At 48.2% G+C, this 21251-nt stretch overlaps 1 protein-coding gene across 20 annotated transcripts in view; it reads left to right on the forward strand.

Moving 5' to 3' along the window:
* The window catches only part of PLCG2 (phospholipase C gamma 2), a 178017-nt gene that overhangs the window by 44011 nt on the left and 112755 nt on the right, over positions 1–21251 (forward strand). The window contains exon 1 of one of the 20 annotated variants that reach the window (XM_063612493.1): positions 8662–8806. The exons of 16 other annotated variants lie outside the window; for them this stretch is intronic. Coding sequence is in view for 2 of the 4 variants with exons in the window: in XM_063612489.1 (XP_063468559.1) it covers positions 8724–8806 (83 nt within the window). In the remaining 2 variants the exon portion in view is untranslated. Of the gene's footprint in view, positions 1–8661; positions 8807–18743; positions 18905–21251 lie in introns of those variants that run through there. 3 more of the 20 variants (XM_063612489.1, XM_063612490.1, XM_063612494.1) reach the window with 3 other exon arrangements.

The raw sequence follows: 21251 nt of genomic DNA on the forward strand, positions 1-21251 counted from the left end.
TTCCCTGTAGAGACAGGGTCTGTCTATGTTGCCCAGGAATTCAATTGCTTGAATTCCTGGCCTCAAGCAATCACCTGACCTGGGTGTCCCAAAGTGCTGGCATTACAGGCATGAACCACTGCACCCAGACAATTCTTTTCTTTCCTTTCCTTCTTTCTTTTCTTTTCTTTTTTCTTCCTTCTTTTCTTTCCTTCCTTCCTTCCTTCCTTTCCTTCCTTCCCTTCTCCCTTCCTTCCTCCCTTCCTCCTTTCCCCTTCCTTCCTTCTTTTCTTTCTTTTTCTGTTTCTTTTTCCTTTCCTTTCCTTTCCTTTCCTTTCCTTTCCTTTCCTTTCCTTTCCTTTCCTTTCTTTCTTTCCTTCCCTCCCTCCCTCCCTCCCCCTCCCTCCCCCCCACCCTCTCTTTCATGGAGTTTCACTCTTGTCACCCAGGCTGGAGTGCAATGGTGTGATCTCAGCTCACTGCAACCTCCGCCTCCTGGGTTCAGGTGATTCTTGTGCCTCAGCCTCCCAAGTAACTAGGATTACAGGCATGCATCCCCAAAACCGGCTAATTTCTGTGTTTTTAGTAGAGACAGGGTTTCACCACGTTGGCCAGGCTGGTCGAACTCCTGATCTTAAGTAATCCACCCACCTCAACCTCCCAAGGTGCTGGGATTACAAGCGTGAGACACTGCACATGGCCCCAGCCAACTATTTTCTTGTGATTTGTCAGCAAACAGCCTCTGCGGTTGTGACTGTTAGAAAGCACCTCCAGCTTTTGTGGAGCCAGGTCTGGCTGGGACTTTTTGTTGGGATCATGTTTAGATCTCTCTCACCCCTTCTCACCGTGTTCCTCATGTGCCACATTGATGAGATAACGGGGTGTGGGAGAGACTGGGCATTCAGATTCAGCTGTTATAATTAAAGAGCAAAACTGAGGCCAGGATGGCTGCGATCCTCTCATAGCTGCCATGTGACCTCTGGCCTTTTTGTCCTTCCCCATGATGTCATCTTTCATTGGATGGTGACTCCCTGCACAGACCGCCAAAGGTATTCATGTCCTAATCCTTGGAACCTGTGGATATGTTACATTATGTGGCAAAGGGGATTTTGCATGTGTGATTAAGGGAAAGATCTTGAGATGGGGAGATTCTCCTGCATGACCCAGGTAGGCCCAATGTAATTACAAGGATCTTTAAAAGAGGGAGGTAGGAGGTCAGAGTCAGGGAGAGAATGCAGTATTCTGGCTTTGAAGGTGGAGGAAGGGGCCACAAGCCAAGAAATGCAGGTGGCTTTTAGAGCTGGGAAAGGCAACGGGTGGATTTTCCCTTGGAGCCTCCAGAAGGAACGCAGCCCTGCTGACTCCTTGGTCTTAGCCCAGCGAGACCCGTTTTGGAAATCAGACCTGCATAACTGCAAGATGGTAAATTTGTGTTGTTGTAAGCCGCTAGGTTTGTGGGGCCATCCTGGCCTCCGTGATGCTTGTTTGGGAGTGTGTTTCTTTCCTATTACTGCTCTCATCTTTTAGATTAGATCTGAAGAGATGCTCTAATGTTTTCTTCTTTTTTTTTTTTTTTGAGACAGTCTCGCTCTGTCACCCAGGCTGGAGTGCAATGGCACGATCTCGGCTCCCTGCAACCTCTGCCTCCTGGATTCAAGCCATTCTCCTGCTTCAGCTTCCCAAGTAGCTGGAGCTACAGGCATGGCAGGCACCACCACACCTGGGTAGTTTTTTGTATTTTTAGTAGAGACAGGGTTTCACCATGTTGGCCAGGCTGGTCTCCAACTCCTGACCTCAGGTGATCCACCCGCCTCGGTCTCCCAAAGTGCTGGGATTATAGGCATCAGCCACCGCGCCCAGCCCAAGATGCTCTAATATTTTAGAGCAGTAATATTAGGTTGGTGCAAATGTAATTGCAGTTTAATTGTAACTTGTCTTTAATGGCAAAAATTGTGACAACTTTTGCACTCATGTAATAGGAAACACACTCCCACGTAACCGTCTCCTGAGATCCCTTTCCTTGACCCATTCGGTAAATATTTACTGAGCCCCTACACATGCTGGAGACTCTGCTTGTCAGCAGATTGACCAAAGCAAGGTCTTGTCCTTCAGGGGTTCAAGTCTTAGGGAGACAGAGACAAGATGACAAGGCTAAGATTGTCACACAGGGTGTTAGGTGGATCGTAAAGAAAGAAGTCATAGAAATCACATGGGGTTGGACCAGAGAAATTTTCTCAGATGTCAATGAAAGGAGCTTTGAACTTGGAGCAGGAGCTTTGGAAATGTTGTCTAGTCGCACTGGGTATCTAGTAAATATTTGAGACTCCACCTGTCCAAAATGGAATTTGTCACCAAAACAACTGAGATCTCTGCCTTTAAAACCTATTCCTCCAGTTTTCCCCATGTTGGTAAGGGATACCACCATCCAGCCAGGTCTCCATGACAGAAAGCTAGAGTCCTCCTCGGCCCCTTTGCCACCTTCATTTCTGGCATCATGTCCACCTCCTGGTTCTTGGGGTTCATCCCTGTTTGGAGATGTGCTTCTCTCTGCCACAGCAGGGCTCTAGGATCCTAGGCTCAGAGATGGGGGAACTGAGAAAAGCATCAAGTATGATCTGTGTCCTCACCCAGGTGCAGTAGGAAGTAGTACAGTGTAGGGGTCAACGGGCGGGCTCCCTGGGCTCCAATTTCAGCTCTGCACTTACCAGTGTGACCTTGAGGTCAAAGTGCTTGACCTCGAGTGCCTCAGTCTCCTTACTGATAAAATTGCGATAATAGTAGGACCTATGTCACAGCAGTGTTTTAGAATTCAATGTAACAAGCACTTAGAATAATATGTGTTCAGTCAGTGTTAGTGGTGGTTGTTGGAGGAAGCTTCTCTACAATACTCAGTGCTTCAAATGGTCATAGCAGCAGCCACTCATTAACCACGTTCTCTGAGTGGTCTTGTTAACCTCTGTCCTTGGTGCTTTAAAAATCCTCGTCATGCTTTTTGACGAGTCTACCCATTTTATGGATGGGGAAGCTGAGTTTCATAAAGTAGCAAGAACCTTCCCAAAGCCACTTAGCTGGAAGAGCTTTACCATGATTTTCTAGTATGACTCTCAAGGCCGCCGGAGACAATTTTGAGTAATTGTTGGGTTTTTAAAAAGTTGTTTTCTATCCACTTGAGGTCTTGGTTTATACCTGTTGGAGATCCGCAGAACCAGCCTCCTGCCCCGTGTGGATCCGATGAGATGACTGAAGACAGGACTCTTGATCCTGGACTTGTTTCTACTTCCAGCCTCTCTGTTCCCCTAGGGAATTTCCTCATGTTCTGCACATTCCTAAGCCCTATGATTGTGCTGTGGCCTAGGGCTGCATCTCCCTGTTGACCTTGTGCTGAAATAAGACTCAGGGGACCCCGCTCAATGGGATGTGTGGTAAGGTGCACGGTGAATCTCATACATTATAGAGGATTGCTGGTTTTTGTTGTTGTTTTTGTTTTGGGACAGGCTCTCACTCTGCCACTGAGGCTGGAGTGCAGTGGTGCCAGTATCGCTTACTGCAGCCTCAGCTTCCCAGGATCTAGTGATCTCATCTCAGTCTCCCAAGTACCTGGGACCACCGGTGTATGCTCCCATGCACAGCTATTTTTTGTATTTTTTTTTGGTAGAGCTGGGGTTTTGTCATGTTGCCCAGGCTGATCTCGAACTCCTAGGCTCAAGCAGTTAACCTATCTTGGCTTCCCAAAGTGCTGGGATTACAGGCATGAGTCACTTCTAGCTGTTGTTTTGAAGCTCTGACTCCTCCTGTGCAGGTGCAATTAAGTTTTCAGATATAAGCATAAGACTTTGCATTTATTTCTTTTTCTTTTCTTTTCTTTTTTTTTTTTTTTTTTTGAGACAGAGTGTCACTTTATTGCGTAGGCTGGAAGTGCAGTGGTGCGGTCTTGGCTCATTGCAGCCTCTGCCTCCTGGGTTCAAGTGATTCTCGCGCCTCAGCCTCCTGAGTAGCTGGAACTACAGGGGTGTGCCACCACACCCACTTAATTTTTGTGTTTTTAATAGAGATGGGGTTTTACCATGTTGCCCAGGCTGGTCTTGAGCCCCTGACCTCAGGTGATCTGCCGACCTCAGCCTCCCAAAGTGCTGGGATTACAGGCATGAGTCACTGTACCTGGCCTGCATTTATTTCTTTAAAATCCTACTTCCTCTGTTTCAGATGAGGGATCAGAAACACAAATACCTGCAGGAAGCTGGACAGGTGACCTAAATAAGAGAAGCAGATTGCATCTAGGGGACAAATGACAATAAACACAGGCTGCACACTGGGAAAGATCTAAGGGTGGTGGAAACCATGGTTAACGGGGAGCCGGTGCATGTGTGCCTGGTATAAAGTGGACAGATCCTACCTCATGCTGCAGGCTCAGGGTCCACAGATCTGCAGCTGGAAATATAGGTTGTTACTGTGAAATCTCCTCACTTAAAAAAAGCGTTGACTCGGCCAGGCACGGTGACTCATGCCTGTAGTCCCAGCACTTTGGGAGGCCAAGGTGGGTGGATCACCTGTGGTCGGGAGTTCGAGCCCAACCTGACCAACATGGAGAAACCCTGTCTCTACTAAAAATACAAAATTAGCCAGGCGTGGTGGCAGATTCCTGTAATCCCAGCTATTTGAGAGCCTGAGGAAGAGGAATCGCTTGAACCCGGGAGGTGGAGCTTGCAGTGAGCCGAGATTATGCCATTGCACTCCAGCCTGTGCAACAAGAGCAAAACTCCGTCTCAAAAAAAAAAAAAAAAAAAAGTTGACTCATTGAAACACACAAATAAGCAAAATGATCTTGACCTGACAAAACACTCCTGTACCCTGATGCAGTTCCCAGGCTGACAACTTGTGAAGTCTGTTTCAGACTGTTGAGAAATGTCTTTTTTTTTTTTTTTTTCTGAGACAGAGTCTTGCTCTGTCGCCCATGCTGGAATGCAGTGGTGCGATCTCGGCTCAATGCAAGCTCCGCCTCCCAAGTTCACGCCATTCTCCTGCCTCAGCCTCTTGAGTAGCTGGGACTACAGGCGCCCGTCACCACGCCTGGCTAATTTTTTTGTATTTTTAGTAGAGACGGGGTTTCACTGTGTTAGCCAGGATGGTCTTGATCTGCTGACCTCGTGATCCACCCACCTCGGCCTCCCAAAGTGCTGGGATTACAGGCGTGAGCCACCGCGCCCGCCCGAGAAGCGTCATTTTTATTCTGTGCTGTGGTGTGGTGCCTCTTCCTTTGCTTTTATGAGCTGCAGTTTTGATCAGCGAGTCCTTGGGGGTCAGCAGAGGGTCTTGAGAAAACCTGCTTTTACAACCTTAAGCAAGTTTTAAAAGTCGTCTGAGACTCATTTTCTTCATATAGAAGCCAGCCGTCACAGCCTCAGCCTTCCGAAGCTGCTGTGATGGTTGAACAATGCGGCATTTTCCTGAGTGCCTGGTGAAGTCGGGTACATAGAAGGTTTCAATAAATGTGAATTTCTTTCCCCTTAACTTGGATTCCTTTTTCTTTTCTGAATGCCGAGGCGGGTGGATCATGAGGTCAGGAGATAAGAGGCTGTATCTTACCAACTGCATTCTGATTTTACAGGAGATCACGGAATGAATTCCCTGTGTGGGCAATCGTCTCAAACATTGCTAGTCTCAGGAATAGTCAGAAAAGCAAAGGACCTGGCTTTTAATGATGACAAGGACTGCCCCCTCTGCTGTGTCTTTTTTGTATCTGTGATTTTCATTCATTAATAGGGTAGTTAGTAGTTTTTTTTTTTTTTTTTTTGAGACAGAGTCTGGCTTTGTCGCCCAGGCTGTAGTGCAGTGGCGCGATCTCGGCTCACTGCAACCTCTGCCTTCCGGGTTCAAGTGATTCTCCTGCCTCAGCCTCCTGAGTAGCTAGGATTACATGCACACGCCAATATGCCCAGCTAATTTTTGTATTTTTAGTAGAGACGGGATTTCACCCTGTTGGTCAGGCTGGCTTCGAACTCCTGACTTCACGTGATCCGCCCGCCTCGCCCTCCCACAGTGCTGGGATTACAGGCGTGAGCCACCATGCCCAGCCAGTTTCACCATGTTGACCAGGCTAGTCTCAAACTCCTAACCTCCAGTGATACACCCTCCTTGGCCTCCCAAAGTGCTGGGATTACAGGTGTGAGCCGCCACACCCGGCCCATTTCTCTGTTTTATATTGCCATGATGCCTTTGCCAAAAGTGAGAAATTAACGTTACCACATCACTGTCAAAGTTCCAGAATTTATTTGGACTTTAACAGTTTCTCCTCATATGTTCTCCTTCTGTTCCAGGATTCATCCAGGACACCACAATGCACATAGTTTTTGTTTATTTCCATCGATATGCAGAGGTGTCTCTTTCTTTTGAATTGCTGTAGAGCATTCCATTGGTGACAAGAGCCAATTTGTCCACTCTCTCCTGCTGGGCATGTGTGCTGAGTCCCTTTCTCCTTTGAAGTTGCAGAGGGTTCTGCGGTAGCTGTGGGCGGGGAAGGAACCTCTGAGTGGAGTGGGGGGGGGGTGTGTATTTCCAGCCTCAGTAGTGAGTGCCAAATCGCTCTCTAGGGGACTTATTCTACCTCTTGGTGGCATCCCCACTAGGTGCCAGGCACTTCCCTGCTGTGGACCCATGAATGAGCAGTGCTGTCTTGCCTTCAAGGAGTGGAGAGATTAAATATATAATGGTGGCTGGGTGTAGTGGCTCACGCCTATAATCTCAGCACTTTGGGAGGCCGAGGCAGGGGGATCACTTGAGCCCAGGCATTTGAGAATAGCCTGGGTAACATGATGAAACCCTGTCTCTACAAAAAGTACAAAAATTAGCCAGGCATGGTGGCACGTGCCTGTAGGCCCAGCTACTTAGGAGTCTGAGGTGGGAAAATCACCTAAGCCGTGGAGGGTGAGGCTGTCGTGAGCTATGATCATGCCACTCACTCCAGCAGTGTCTAGTCTTGTTCTTCTACTTTTTTCTTGAGACAGAGTCTTGCTCTGTCGCCCAGGCTGGAGGGCAGTGGTGCTACTTTTGGCTCACTGCAACATCCACTTCTTGGGTTCAAGCGTTTCTCGTGCCTCAGCCTTCCAAGTAGCTGGGATTATAGGCGCATGCCACCACCGCTGGCTAATTTTTGTATTTTTATTAGAGACAGGATTTCACCATGTTGGCCATGCTGGTCTTGGAACTCCTGACCTCAAGTGATCTGCCCGCCTCAGCCTCCCAAAGTGCTGGGATTACAGGCATAAGCCCCCATGCCTGGTAAGACTCTGTCTTAAAAAACAACAACAAAAAATGTGATGTTTGTGTGTGTGTGTGTGTATACATATGTGTGTTGTGTGTGTGTGTGTATACGTATGTGTGTGGTGTGTGTGTGTGTGTGTGTATATATATATACACACATATATTTTATATATTTATATATATGAATGAAATGGCAAAATCACCTCCCAAGGGCTGCAGCTGACTCCAGAGGACCCCAGAGGAGACTGATGGACACAGTGTGTGATAGTGGAGGGGGATGGGAAGGGTGAGGGGGGCATCGGGCTCCTGGATGACTGAGGGTACATGCAAGTGCAGAGATGGTGTGACTAGGATGTCCAGGCAGGAGAGGGGAGATGGACAGGCACTGGAGGTCAGAGGGTTTCAGAGAGCATACGCAGTGTGTCCCAGCTGGTGACAACCTTCCTCTTCCTAGAACATACCATGCACATTTCCATCTTGGGGCCTTTGCATTTGCTATTTGCTCTGCTTGGAATATTCTATCTCAGACATCAGCCCAGATGTCACCATCTCTGGGGAGGCCTCCCTGATAACACCTTCTATGAGAGCCCCTCCCTCCTGGTCGCTCACCGTGCTTTGCTCTTCTTTGGTTTAGTTTTTGTAGCACTTATGGTTGCCAAATGTAATAAATATTGACTTGTCTCTGTCTCCGCCTATTAGAATGTAATTCTTCAAGGCCAGGAATTTGGTCTGTTTTGTTCATAGCTGTATCCCCAGCTTCCAGAACAGTGCCTGGCAAGTTGGCTTTCACCTGCTCTTTGTTGACTGAATGGCTGAATGAACGGACGTGACCATCATCGTGAGAATCTGTGGATAATAGCAGCAAACATTGAAACACAGGCTGTGTGCCAGGTACTTCACTAAGCACTTGGCCATGAACTAGGTCTCCTTAAATCCTCATGTCAATGCCACGAAACTGGCCCTGTCTGTTTGTCTCAGTTTTACAGCTGGGGACATGGTGGGGTTAGTATTTGAACCTCATCCAATCCCATAGTCCAGTTGGGACCCCTGGCTGGGTCTCTGGCCAGTGCTGGGAAAGAGGGAGGCAGGTAGATTTCAGCCCCAAGCTGTGGAGTCTGACAGGCATTTGTACCCCCTGAGTGGGACTCAGATCCTTGTGTTAGTGGGAACTTAGGCCAGAAGTGCCTGGGCTAGAGGGTAATGGGGACCCCGGGAGGCTCCCCGCTCTTGCCCCAATCCTGCCTTCTCTGAAAGGGAAGGAAGGCTATTACCTTCTAGCTGTCTGCAACAGGAACTGCCGGGAGGCCATGCTAGCCATCCCCCAACTTTGGTTTGCAAAACTCTGAGCCTGGTGGGGAAATGAAGGGCTGGCTTGCTAACCACAAATGAAGACTCATTTGCACAGGCAAAGCGGGGGCAGGGGTGACTCCTCTTGCCCTAGCGGAAGGGACTGACTTCTGCAGGCTGCTGTCTTGTTGGAACCAATCATGCCCCACTATCGAGCCTGGGCACTCGGACACAGTTACGAGCAGTGGGCTTTGTTGTCCTCTGGCCTCAGTCTTCTCCTTTGGTAAATGGGGCCGGGGGGAATAGTGATATTGTGGCGATTCTGTGAAGCTCAAATGAGGAAATGCACATAAAGCCTTTGCTCAGTGCCTGACTCGTGGTGAATGAATACTTGGGGGGATATTCACCATCAGTGTTACAGTGGTAGTGGTCGGAGGTGGCAGGCACCATCCGAGCCTCTCTCCTGGCCTCCGCTCCACATGGCGGCCACATTTTAGGAATAATCCTCAGTTTAAGCAAAAGAGGATAAGTGAATATTCCCTAATGCATGCTCATCTTTTCCTTTTTGAGCAGAATCTGTCCCCACCCTGCCTTTTTTTGAGACACGGTCTCACTCTGTCACTCAGGTGGGAGTGCAGTGGCATGATCACGGCTCACTGCAACCTCTATGTTCTGGGTTCAAGCTATCCTCCCACCTCAGCCTCCCGGGTAGCTGGGACTACTGAAGTGCACTACCATGCCAAGCTAATTTGTGTGTGTGTGTGTGTGTTTGTGTGTATTTTTTGTGGAGATGGGATTTTGCCATGTTGCCCAGGCTGGTCTCAAACTGCTAAGCTCAAGGCATTCTCCTGCCTTGGACTCCCTTAGTGCTGGGATTACAGGCATGAACCATTGCGCCCAGCCAGAATCTACCATTTTAATTAGACTTCTGTGAGTGGTCTGATATCCAGTTGACTGCGTGAGGATCAGACCCCATTCTTGCAAAGCTAGAGAATGAGGCAGAGGCCCGCCATCCTTGGAGGTAGTGGGAGACTCTGTGGGTGACCCATTAGTCCTAAGAGGGCAGGGTAAGTGCCCTGATAGGAAGGTGTCAGCGTGCGAGGCCCAGGCAGCCAGTCGTCAGCCAATACTTGAAGGCCTCCTGTGTGCCCAGCTTGCTGCTGGGGCCATGGCAGAAACTCAGGGAAACGAGTCACGCATCTGAGATGTGATGAGGACCTGGAAAGGGAAGTCCAGAAGCGGAAGGCAGCGTCTCAGAGAGGGGGTGTCGCGTGGGGACTTACAGCCAAGGTGAGGGTGCTTTCCTGCTGGCACCCACCTCACAGAACCCATTCCTTCCCTGACTCTGGTCTGTGAGAAGAGCCCACAGCACGAGGATACCTATACGTTTGGGGTTCAGCAACCCCAGAACGAAAATCACCCTTTAAAGAAGGATGGCTTTACCTTTCTCTGGCCAGCTTTCCAGGCTAAGAGGGCTGCGGGGGCCACAGCCTGGTTGTGCAGTAGAGTAACCGGGCTCTGGAGAAGCTTCTGGAGGACTGGGGCCTTTTTTTGCAATCTGTCCACACCCCCAGGGTCCTTTTTCCTAGACTGTGGCTCCGGTCGGTACAAGGGTCCTGAGCCAGCATTCTGGCCTGGGTGGCCGTTCCCTGTGGGTGAGGAGGAGGCCCCTGGAAACCCTTGGCCTCTCCTGTTAATCACTGACAAGGTAAAAAGGTACTCCTGCCTGTTTTTTTTTTTTTTTTTTAATTTCAAAATTTAAAAAAATCTTTTTTTTTTTTTTTGAGTCAGGATTTCACTCTGTCACCCAGGCTGGAGTGCAGTGGCGTGATCACAGCTCATTGTACCTTCCACCTCCTAGAATCAAGAAATGCTCCTATCTCATCCTCCTGAGTAGCTGGGACCACAGGCATGCACAACCAGTCCTGAGTAATTTTTATATATTTTTTTTGTAGAGATGGGGACTTACAGCCAAGGTGAGGGTATTGCCTAGGCTGGTCTCGGAACTCCTGGGCTCGAGCAGTCTTCCTGCCTTGGCCTCCCAAAGTGCTGGGGTTACAAGCATGAGCCACGGCGCCCGGCCTCCTGTGTGTCTCGCCTAATGATTGGCTTTGGTGATGGGAGTGCTGAATGCTTCTGGCATCTCTCTGTCTACAGAGGCTTACCTGACTTCAAAGGAAGGACTCATCTTTAGCCAGAAGTTAGCGGGTTCACACCAAGGTTTTCTGAGAGGTCATTCAGGGAGCAGCTTCTGGAATGTGGGAATGGGGACAGGAGGTACCTGGACTTACCTTGTCTCCAGGCCTCTCACTGCGGGCCACCCCCACAGATTACCCTGGTGTGTTTGGCATCAAAACCCAGCCAGTTGGCCTTGAATGGGTGACTTCATCTTCCTGGGCTGTCTCTGGAAAGTGGGGCTTTCTTCCCAAGATTGGAGGGAGGATTAAAGAGAGGTTGAGGTCAGCTCTGACACCTATTAAATGTTCAATAAGGGGGACCTGGTTTGTTCTCTGTCCCGGTAGGTGTTTCTGCCCTGAACTTGATCTCGGCAGGGCTCCGTGTTCTGCTGGCTGCTGGCAGAATTGTGAGGCCGGTCTGTGTAAGGGTCTCAGCCCAGGAGCCAGCACGGGTGGTGTTGGAGAACTCTGGGTCTGCAGCTAGACTGGCAGGACTCAGACCCCAGCTTGCCCAGCCTGCCTGAGCCTCAGTTTCCCCTTCTGCAAAATGGAGGTGATCATAGTGGTGGTTACTTAGGGCTGTGGGAGAGACTGCTGAGATGATGGACAGAGAGCACTTTTCACGTGGTTGATAGACCCTGGATCTGCAGAGCTGCTGCTGCTGTTAGGGGTTTCAGAGCTGGGGCTCCTTGAGGGATGTTCCTGAGAGGAAGATTCTGGTAGGGCCCACCTGGGCCAGCGTGAGATCCGAGCAGGGCGGGGAGGAGAGCGCACTGGACCAAGGCATGGCTCCGCTTTACACGGGTTCCCAGGACGAGGACAGTCTCCTTTAACAAAACCTCCTGCCAGCCCCCAGAGCTTCTTGGCCATGAGCTGAGGAGTTTTTACTTGTTCCTTTGGTCTTTTATGGCTAACTCTGTATTCCTCTTAGGTGGATGGAGAGGCAGCCTTGGTCCACTGCAGAACTGGGTACTACTGCGAAAGTGCCAAGTCTTTGCTGTAATCTGCTCTCTGGAGAAGAGACCCCGTGGGCAGGGGAAAGGCCCATTGCCCACCTCCTGGTGTCATGAACACTCCTTTTCTCAGTGGGAGGAGGTGGAGGTACCCAAAGAGGAGGAAGTGGCCTTCCAGGTGCCACTTACTTGGTTTGGTGTCAGCTCTGTTATTGATTCAGTGTGTGACCTTGGACAAGCTCCTTGTCTGCTTTGAGCGCTAGAATTTTATGTCTGCAAAATGGGTATAATGACTCCTCTGTCATAGGGTGGCTGACATGAAATTGGATAATTTAGGTGAAGCAATTAATATAGTACATTATGTACAGCGAACGGTTAGTAAGTAGCTGTTATAATAATAATGAAGGTGGCCGGGCTCTTCACAGGCGTGAAGTGGTGGCTCACGCCTGTAATCCCAGCACTTTGGGAGGCCGAAGCGGGCGGATCACCTGAGATTAGGAGTTTGAAACCAGCCCAGCCAACATGGCAAAACCTCGTCTCTACTAAAAATACAAAAATTAGCCGGGCGTGGTGACGCTACTTGGGAGGCTGAGGTATGAGAATTGTTTAAACATGGGAGGCGGAGGTTGCTGTGAGCTGAGATTGTGCCATTGCTCTGTAGCCTGGGCGACAGAGCAAGACTCGGCCTCAAATGTAATAATAATAGTAATAATAATAATTGAAGATAATAAGAAAGCCATGTTATTACCTATATTAGTGTCCTGTGGCTGCCATAACACAAGTGTCACAAACTGAGGGACTTAAAACAGAAACGTACTCCCTTGCAGTCTGGAGCTTTGAAGTCTCAAATCAAGGTGTTGGTAGGGCTGTGCTCCCACTGGAGGCTCTAGGGGAGGATCCTTCCTCTCCTTTTCCTGGTCTCTGGTAGCTGTTGGTGACCCTGGGTGTCCCTTGGCTCATGGATATGGCATTCCCATCTCTCCCTCTATGTGTGTCTCTGTCCAAATTTCCCTCTTATAAGGACACTAGTCTTGGGTTAGGACCCACCCTAATCCAGCCTGAGCTCATCTTGACTACATCTGCAAAGACCCTATTTCCAAAGAAGGCCACATTCACACATACCAGGGACCGGACTTCTATATATCTTTTTGGGGGATGCAGTTCAACCCCCAACATTACCCATTTATACTTCCTTTCCAGGGCCACCAAGGACAAGACCAGAGCCATTTTCATCCTAAATTGGTGTCAACTAGTGTTTTCATACCATAGAAACTATCCAAATCACACAGCTCACCCAATCCCTGCATTTATCAGATGGGGAAACGGAGGCCCAGGGAGGTAAAATGAGTCTCCCAAGGTCACACAGTAAGGTAGTGGCAGTGGGACTGGATTATGGATCTCCTGGTGCACTGTATTGGCCCATGTGTCAGCCATGGGCTCGTATTCTCACTGAAGGAGCCAAGAGGTTCTTGCTGTCTGCAGGGGAGAGCACTTTGGATCTTGGCTTCTCACTTCATCCTTCCCTTGGTAGTGGTTAAGAGTGCAAGCTTTGGGCCGGGCAAGGTGACTCACGGCTGTAATCCCAGCACATTGGGAAGCTGAGGTGAGTGGATCACCTGCGGTGAGGAGTTTGAGACCAGCCTGGCTAACATGGTGAAAGCCCATCTCCAACAAAAATTAGCTGGGTATGGTGGCATACGCCTTTGGTCCCAGCTACTTGGGAGACTGAGGCGGGAGAATCGCTTGAACTCAGGAGGCTGAGGTTCATTGAGCTGAGATTGTGCCACTGCCCTCCAACCTCAGCAACAGAGCAACACTCTGTCTCAGAAATGAGTGCAAACTATGGAGCCTGGCCGTTCAGGTTCAAGTGCTGGCTCAACCATTGTGACCTTGGATGAGTCAGTGACTCTCTCTGCTTCAGCCTTCCCACCTGTAGAAGGAAGACAATCTTCTCAGCCTTACATGAGTGCACAGGTGTCAGGACCCCTGCCGTGCACACCGGCATGTACTCCGTGTTTCTGTACATGTGGTTTCCCTTCCCTTTTCTCCTCTTTGGTTTTCTCTGAAGCCGAAAGGTCCCTAGTAGGAAGTTGAGGACCAGCGTTCTCCATGGGAAGACTCAACATCAGTTAGAACTCTAGAATTTACTCCAGGCAGTCCAAGTTAAGGTAGTTGTCTGTATTCTCAGAACCTTTCTTTTGCTGTAAAAAGCAAACAGAAAAAAAGACAAACTAGCAAACTCAGTGCTGCTTCAGATGGAAGTCAGAAAAGCATGTGATCAAATGAAAGGCTGTTGTTGAAAGAGAAATCTGCATTTACTCTTCTGCCAGTGCTCAGACTACCTCAACTCCTTGCTGACGTTCCTAGGAATTGTGGTCCCAGCTGGCTTCTATAGCTGTGTGACCTTTGCCTTTTCCAAACAAGTGAGCACGCTGCAGGCCACTTCCTCTGGGTTTCAGTGCCCTGCTTATCAGGAGGCTGCATGAACATCTATTTCTAGCTGGGCAGGAAATAGGACAGGTCCTGGCAGAAGGCGGAGCCCAGAGCTGGCTGGTAGAATCCCCTGAGAGGAGTAAGGGATGCTCTCTGCAGGGACCCCTGTGTCATGGGTGCCACAGCAAAGCGTGAACAACAGGCGGTGCCTAGGGAGCCTGAACCAAGGTTGAGAGCGTGGTTTCCTTCTCAGTTCCCTTTCTGTCTTCCTGATTATGACAAGAACATCTGTTTGGTACCAACATGTCTTTTTTTTTTTTTTTTTTTCTCCTTGATGCTGTGCATTTTTTTCCATTGGAATTTTTGTTGAGATAATTGAAGATTGACATAAAGTTGTAAGAAATAATACAGAGAGATCTCATGTGGACATTACCTAGTCATCCCCAATGGTAATGTCTTGCAAAGCTGTAGTAAAGTATCACAACCAGGATATTAATACTGACAACATTGATAGAACCCACTGCCAGTCTTATTCAGATTTTCCCCCATTTTCCTTGTACTTGTGTGTATTTAGTTATGTACAATTTTGTCACATGCGTAGCATCCTATATCTACCATCGTAGTCAAGAGACTGAAGCAATGTAACGATTTCTTACACCAACTCCATTTCCAAAATTTTAACATGTCTCTCTTTGAAAGATACACATTTCTTTTTTTTTTTTTTGAGGTGGAGTCTGGCTCTGTTGCCCAGGCTAGAGTGCACTGGCTTGATCTTGGCTCACTGCAGTCTCCGCCTCCTGGGTTCAAGTGATTCTCCTGCCTCAACCTCCCAGATTCCCAAGCACCTGGGACTGCAGGCACCCGCCACCATGCCTGGCTAATGTTTATATTTTTAGTAGAGATGGGGTTTCACCATGTTACCCAGGCAGGTCTTGAACCCCTGGCCTCATGTGATCTGCCTGCCTTGGCCTCCCAAAGTGCTGGCATTACAGGCGTAAGCCGCTGTTGCCAGCCTGAATGATATGAAATGTCTTTATTAAAATATAACTTGCAGACATAAAAAAGAATGAGTTCATGTCCTTTGCAGGGACATGGATGAAGCTGGAAACCATCATTCTCAGCAAACTAACACAGGAATAGAAAACCAAACGCCACATGTTCTCACTCATAAGTGGGAGTTGAACAGTGAGAACACATGGACAGAGGGAGGGGAGCATCACACACCAGGGCCTGTCAGGGGGTGGGGGCAAGGGGAGGGAAAGCATTAGGACAAATACCTATTGCATGCAGGGTTTAAAACCTAGATGACGGGTTGATAGGGGCAGCAAACAACCATGGCACATGTACACCTATGTAACAAACCTGCATGTTCCACACATGTATCCCAGAACTTAAAGTAAAATTAAATATATCTATATCTATATACATGTACATAACATAGATGTAAAATGCACACATGGTGCATGTAAGGGTCAACGCTTTAAACATGGGGCCACCTCTGTGGCCTTTCCTCTGGTCCTGGTGACCGATTCCTCTCTTTAGGTGACACCACTCTGACTCCTGTCTCCATCAGTGAGTCTTGTATGGCTAATTGGCTTTGTGCCTCTCTTAAAGGCTTCTTATTTCCCTTTATGACTCACAGAACCAAGCCGAGGGTTTTGTTTCCAGCAGACAACTATTTCTAGGGAGAATTTAATAATATTGTCACGTTTCCACTGATTTTACTATTTTGCGGTTCCCATTGTATATGGTGAGTGTTACTGGTTTTCTTTTTGCCAAAAACATAAAATCACTCTTAACATACATTAATTCAGGTGAAAACGGTGAGTTGATTTAAAGAAAACTATCACATAAATAGTATCAGCAGTAGGCAGATACAACAAACCTTATAAGGTTGGTAAATGTTTGCAGTTTGAGAAATAATGTCATATGGCTCCAAACCACGCCCCAAAACTGGTCAATCCATGTGTGATGAAAAAAAAATCTCTATATAGTCTTCGTATAATGAGAGTTTTCTGTGTAATTTTGATATACAGTACCGGTTTAAAGAAAAGCAGAATTAGCCTATTAAAATACTAATAGGCTGTATATAAAGTAATGAGCCCTTCCTTTAAATTGCCTTAATGATTTTTATTATATTTGCATACCACCAGTACTGTTTTATATCAAATACTTATTTTAATATGGATTCACTATTTTTAAACTTAATTTTGTATAGAAAAGAAACTTGATTTCACAGTTTAGAGGTACCAGGTATGTATTTTTTCAATATATTTTAAAATATACTACAGTTAAGACATAACAAAGGTGGGCGCTATTTAAATTTAATTTCCAGCAGGAGGGTGAAAACACTAAGTTTAAATGGCACTAAAATGATGAACATTTAGGCTGGGCGTGGTGGCTCATGCCTGTAATCCCAACACTTTGGGAAACCAAAATGGGAGGATCACTTGAGGCCAGGGATTTGAGACCAGCCTAGGCAGCATCGTGAGACCTTGTCTCTGCTAAAAAGAGAAAACTTAGCCAGGTATGGTGGTGCATGCCTGTAGTCCCAGTCACCTGGCTTTGGGAGGCTGAGGCAGGAGGGTCCCTTGAGCCTAGGAGTTCAAGGATGCAGTGAGCTGTGATTGTGCCACGGCACTCCAGCCTGGGTGACAGAGCGAGACCTTGTCTCCAAAAAAACAAAGAATTATTTGATGGCCCATGTTGGGGGTGTTAGTGGTGAGCACATAAAGCACCTCATTTTCTCATTGTCTCCGGAGTTTGGAAATGATTGAGAAATGAAACATCGGCAATCATCGACGGGTGATGAGATGGCTGCCTGAAGAGCATGCTTAGAATTGAGCCTGACACCTGGCCCCTGATCTGCCCTCCCTGTCATGGCCTGGGTGGATGCCTATAGGTGTCTCAGAGCAGCAGTCCCCAACTTTTTTGGCACCAGGGATCGGTTTTGTGGAAGATAACTTTTCCATGGGCCAGGTTGGCCTGGAGGGATGGTGTCAGGGTGATTCAAGGGCATTACATTTATTGTATACTTCATTTATATTATGATTACATTGTAATATATAATGAAATAATTATACATCTCACCATAGTGTAGAATCAGTGGGAGCCCTGAGCTTGTTTTCCTGCAACTAGACAGTTCTGTCTGGGAGTGATGGGAGACAGTGACAGATCATCAGGGGTTAGATTCTTATAAGGAGTGTGCAACCTGGGTCCCTCACATGCGCAGTTCACAATAAGGTTTGTACTCCTATGAGATTCTAATGCCGCTGATGATCTGACAGGAGGCGGAGCTCAGGCAGTAACGTTCGCTAGACCCCTGCTCACCTCCTGCTGTGCGGCTCGATTCCTAACGGGCCACAGAGAGGTACCCGTTTATGGCTTGGGGACTGGGGACCCTTGTCTTGGAGGCAGCTCCCTTCCGAGTGGCAGGGAACAGGGCAGGGCACGTGGTTCCTTAGGGGTGGATCGAGCTAGAACAAGACGAAGAGTCTGAGCTGAGTATCCTCAGTTCCTTCATCCAGGGAGTGGTCCCTTCCTCTCTTGGGGAGGGGGAGTCCCAGAGGGGAGAGAAGCACCAGTTTCCCAGCATCACTTAAAACTCTTATCTGTTGAATAGTTCTGCATGAATATGAAGCATCAGAATCACAGACCTAATTACTTGAGCATAATGATCTGGGAAGAATCTCTTCACATGGAAGCAGGACACTGGTTCTCCCCTCTGCTGTCAGCGCAGCCACAACAACTCTGTTGTTTATTATCTTTTTAACAAAGAAGATAAGGGCAGCCCCACCCCCTATCTGCAGGCCAAAAAGTAAACTTTATTTATTTATTTATTTATTTATTTATTGAGATAGAGTCTCACTGTGTCGCCTAGGCTGGAGTGCAGTGGCACAATCTTGGCTCACTTCAACCTCTGTCTCCTGGGCTCAAGCCATTTGCCTCAGCCTCCTGAGTAGCTGGGATTACAGGCACCCTGGCGCTCACTACCACGCCCAGCTAATTTTTGTATTTTTAGTAGAGACAGGGTTTCACCATGTTGGCCAGGCTGGTTTCAAACTCCTGACCTCAAGTGATCTGCCCACCTCGGCCTCCCAAGGTGCTAGGATTACAGGCATGAACCACTGTACCCGGCCGTAAACTTTACCTTTTGCAAAGTTTTTTTCAGATATATCTCTATGGGGTGTATGTTCTTTTTCCATTTTATAGATGAGAAAATAGACAGTAAGGCAGAATAGAGGCTTTTTCATACAGCCAGGAGAGGAAGAGCTGGATTTAACTCATGCCTACTAGATCCTTCTAGAGCTGGGCTCTTTCTGCTCTACCGTGTGTGCGTTGGAAGCCCCTTTCGTCATTACATGTTCTGCTGTGCATCTCACCTATTCCCCCAGCTGCCCTGTCAGACGCTGCTGCGTGTGTGAAATAACCTAACACCTTTCGTTTTCCTTACAGCAGGGTCCTTGGCTGAGGTCGATAAGATACGCTGGGGCTTTTTACTTAAAGTGAAACCACCAGCAGCTGGGAAGCTGGTGTTGCAAGGTGGTACAGAAAACCATTCAGCCTAGTTACTAGCTAAACTCACCTCGGTGGAGCCCTCCTGGGGCCACGTGGTTTTTATTTCATGTTATTTCATTTGGTTTGCATGACAACTCAATGATAAGCATCACTGCTTGTACAGAGGAGGCAACAGCAAAGAGAAGGGATGCAACGTGCCCGGTTCCTGTGCACCCCTGGGGAGTACAAGCCAGGATTTGAACCAGGGTCTTTGTACTCCAGAACTCCCTAAAAAGGGAGGCTTTCTCCTCTTCTTCCCAGGTGAGCTCCAGTCTGCAGAAGTCAGCCATGATGCATATGCTCAGAGAAGCCTTTCTTCCCCTTCCTGGGGAGGAGCCCCAGTGTGGACTCTGTTGCACTCCTGATGTGGATGGAGATGTGGATTTCCACGTATCATATGCCGGCCTGGACAGGGCCTGTCCTCCCTCCCAGACTCGGAGCTGTCTGAGGGCAGGACTGTGTCTGTCTCTGCAGTGTGGCATCCCTAGCGCTCAGCGTGGGGTTCTGTGACTGCGTGGTTGACTGAATGACTGAAAGTCAGAAAAGAGGGTGGGATATGTGTGGGAAGGTGCCCAGGCCTTCTGTCTGTTTGCTCGCTTGAATATGTCTTGAGCTTCCAGAGAGAAATTTTTGTTAAGCTTATTGTCAGGTGTGGTGCCCATTGAGGCCATGTGTGGGAATTGGGGAAAAAGCCATGTTCCTGGTGTCAGGGGTGGGAGGACGTTCCAGGGGTGCAGGGAGCCTGAGAGAGACAGAGAATCAGTAGTGGAAGGAGGAAGGAAATGGGAGCTTGAAGAACAGGGCATGGCCTGGCCAGCAAAGGGGTCAGGGGTGTAAAGCGGGGAGTGAGAGGAAGCTATGAAATGTCTGGAGGGGCCAAAAATCCCCAAGGGTGTGCCAGAAGGTGATGGGTAGGCAGGGAGGGCCAAGGGAGGGTGGCTAGAGTGGGGTGCCGGCCTTTGAGGCTGACTCCAGGAGACTTGATGTGTGGGGGGTGGTTTGCAGGGGATGGGAGTGGAGGGATGGGCGGTGGGGGTGGGGTGGACCTGGGAAAACCCGAGGTGATGCTGGGAAGGGGGTGGGGTTGTGCAAAGATGAAGCCTCATTTCTGTGGCTGGGTTATCTCACTTTCTTCAAGCAGGAAACTCAGCCACTGAGCCCCACCATGCAAGAGTGCATGGCCTGAGGTCTGCTGACCACAGCCTACTTTGAGAATAAACTGTTTTAGTCACTATGAGCCGTTGGCAAAAATTTGAACCCATGCAGATAAAGCCCTCCTTGACCATCATTTGCCCATCTCCTTCTCACTGGTAGTGCCTGTTGTCAGCAAGTTGGTGGAAATCTTTTGGTACCCTTTCTCACACCTTTACACACACACGTGCGCACCTACAAATAGGCACATTCCTTCTTAGCCGAATCCATTACGTTCCTGAAAACACACTGGAGAGGAACATTTTTGGATTGCAGTATATTACATCATATTACAGAGAGACAAGTGCTGATGTGTTACCAACTGATGGAAACACCCCAGCCAGTTTCCTTAGTATCACTTAACAACCTTAAGTACCTAAAATCAGCCCACCGATATTTTTTGCATGAATACAAAGCATCTACAGCAGCAAATACCCAATTTTTGGGTGCTTCAGTAAACTCATTACTAAGCATGTTTGCAAAAAGTACATAGGATACTATACAGTAATGGTTCTGAATTATGATATTCTTCTATCTTCCAACTACCTTGTACTGTAATGGAAAAAACAATGAAATGATCTGTTTTAAATACTAAAGATTCATTTAAATTGGACTCTAGTTGGTAGTTTGCTTGTCGGAAGCAAATGCTAGGATGAAAGAAGAACTCAATAAAATGGGCAGGATGCCAGGTTTGATGTGCCATTCGTTGTGCATCTAACTGCTTCTCTTCCATTGCAGACAGACACGCCTTTCCTTTCCATTTCTGTTTCCTTTTCCTTTTCGTTTTTCTTTTCTTTTCTTTTTTTGGAGAAGGCATATTGCTCTGTGGCCCAGGCTGGAGTGCAGTGGTGTGACCTCAGCTCACTGCAAGCTCTGCCTCCCGGGTTCACACCATTCTCCTGCCTCAGCCTCCGGAGTAGCTGGGACTACAGGTGCCCGCCACCACACTGGGCTAATTTTTTTTTTTTTTTGTATTTTTAGTAGAGACGGGGTTTCACATGTTACCCAAGATGGTCTCAATCTCCTGACCTCGTGATCTGCCCTCCTTGGCCTCCCAAAGTGCTGGGATTACAGGCATGAGCCACCACGCCCGGCCACCTTTTCGTTTTTCTTTTCCTTTGTTTTCTTTCTTCTTTCGGATGGAGTTTCACTCTTGTTGCCCAGGCTGGAGTGCAGTGGTGTGATCTTGGCTCAGTGCTATGTCTGTACCCCCACAATGGGTTCAAGTGATTCTCCTGCCTCAGACTCCCTAGTAGCTGGGATTACAGGCACATGCCCCCATGCCCAGCTAATTTTTATATTTTTAGTAGAGACAGGGTTTTGCCACGTTGGCCAGGCTGGTCTCAAACTCCTGACTTCAAGTGATCTGCCCGCCTGTGCCTCCCAAATTGCTGGGATTACAGGTGTGAGGCACTGT

The sequence above is a fragment of the Symphalangus syndactylus genome, chromosome 11, assembly GCF_028878055.3.
Source record: "Symphalangus syndactylus isolate Jambi chromosome 11, NHGRI_mSymSyn1-v2.1_pri, whole genome shotgun sequence".
Taxonomy (NCBI): domain Eukaryota; kingdom Metazoa; phylum Chordata; class Mammalia; order Primates; family Hylobatidae; genus Symphalangus; species Symphalangus syndactylus.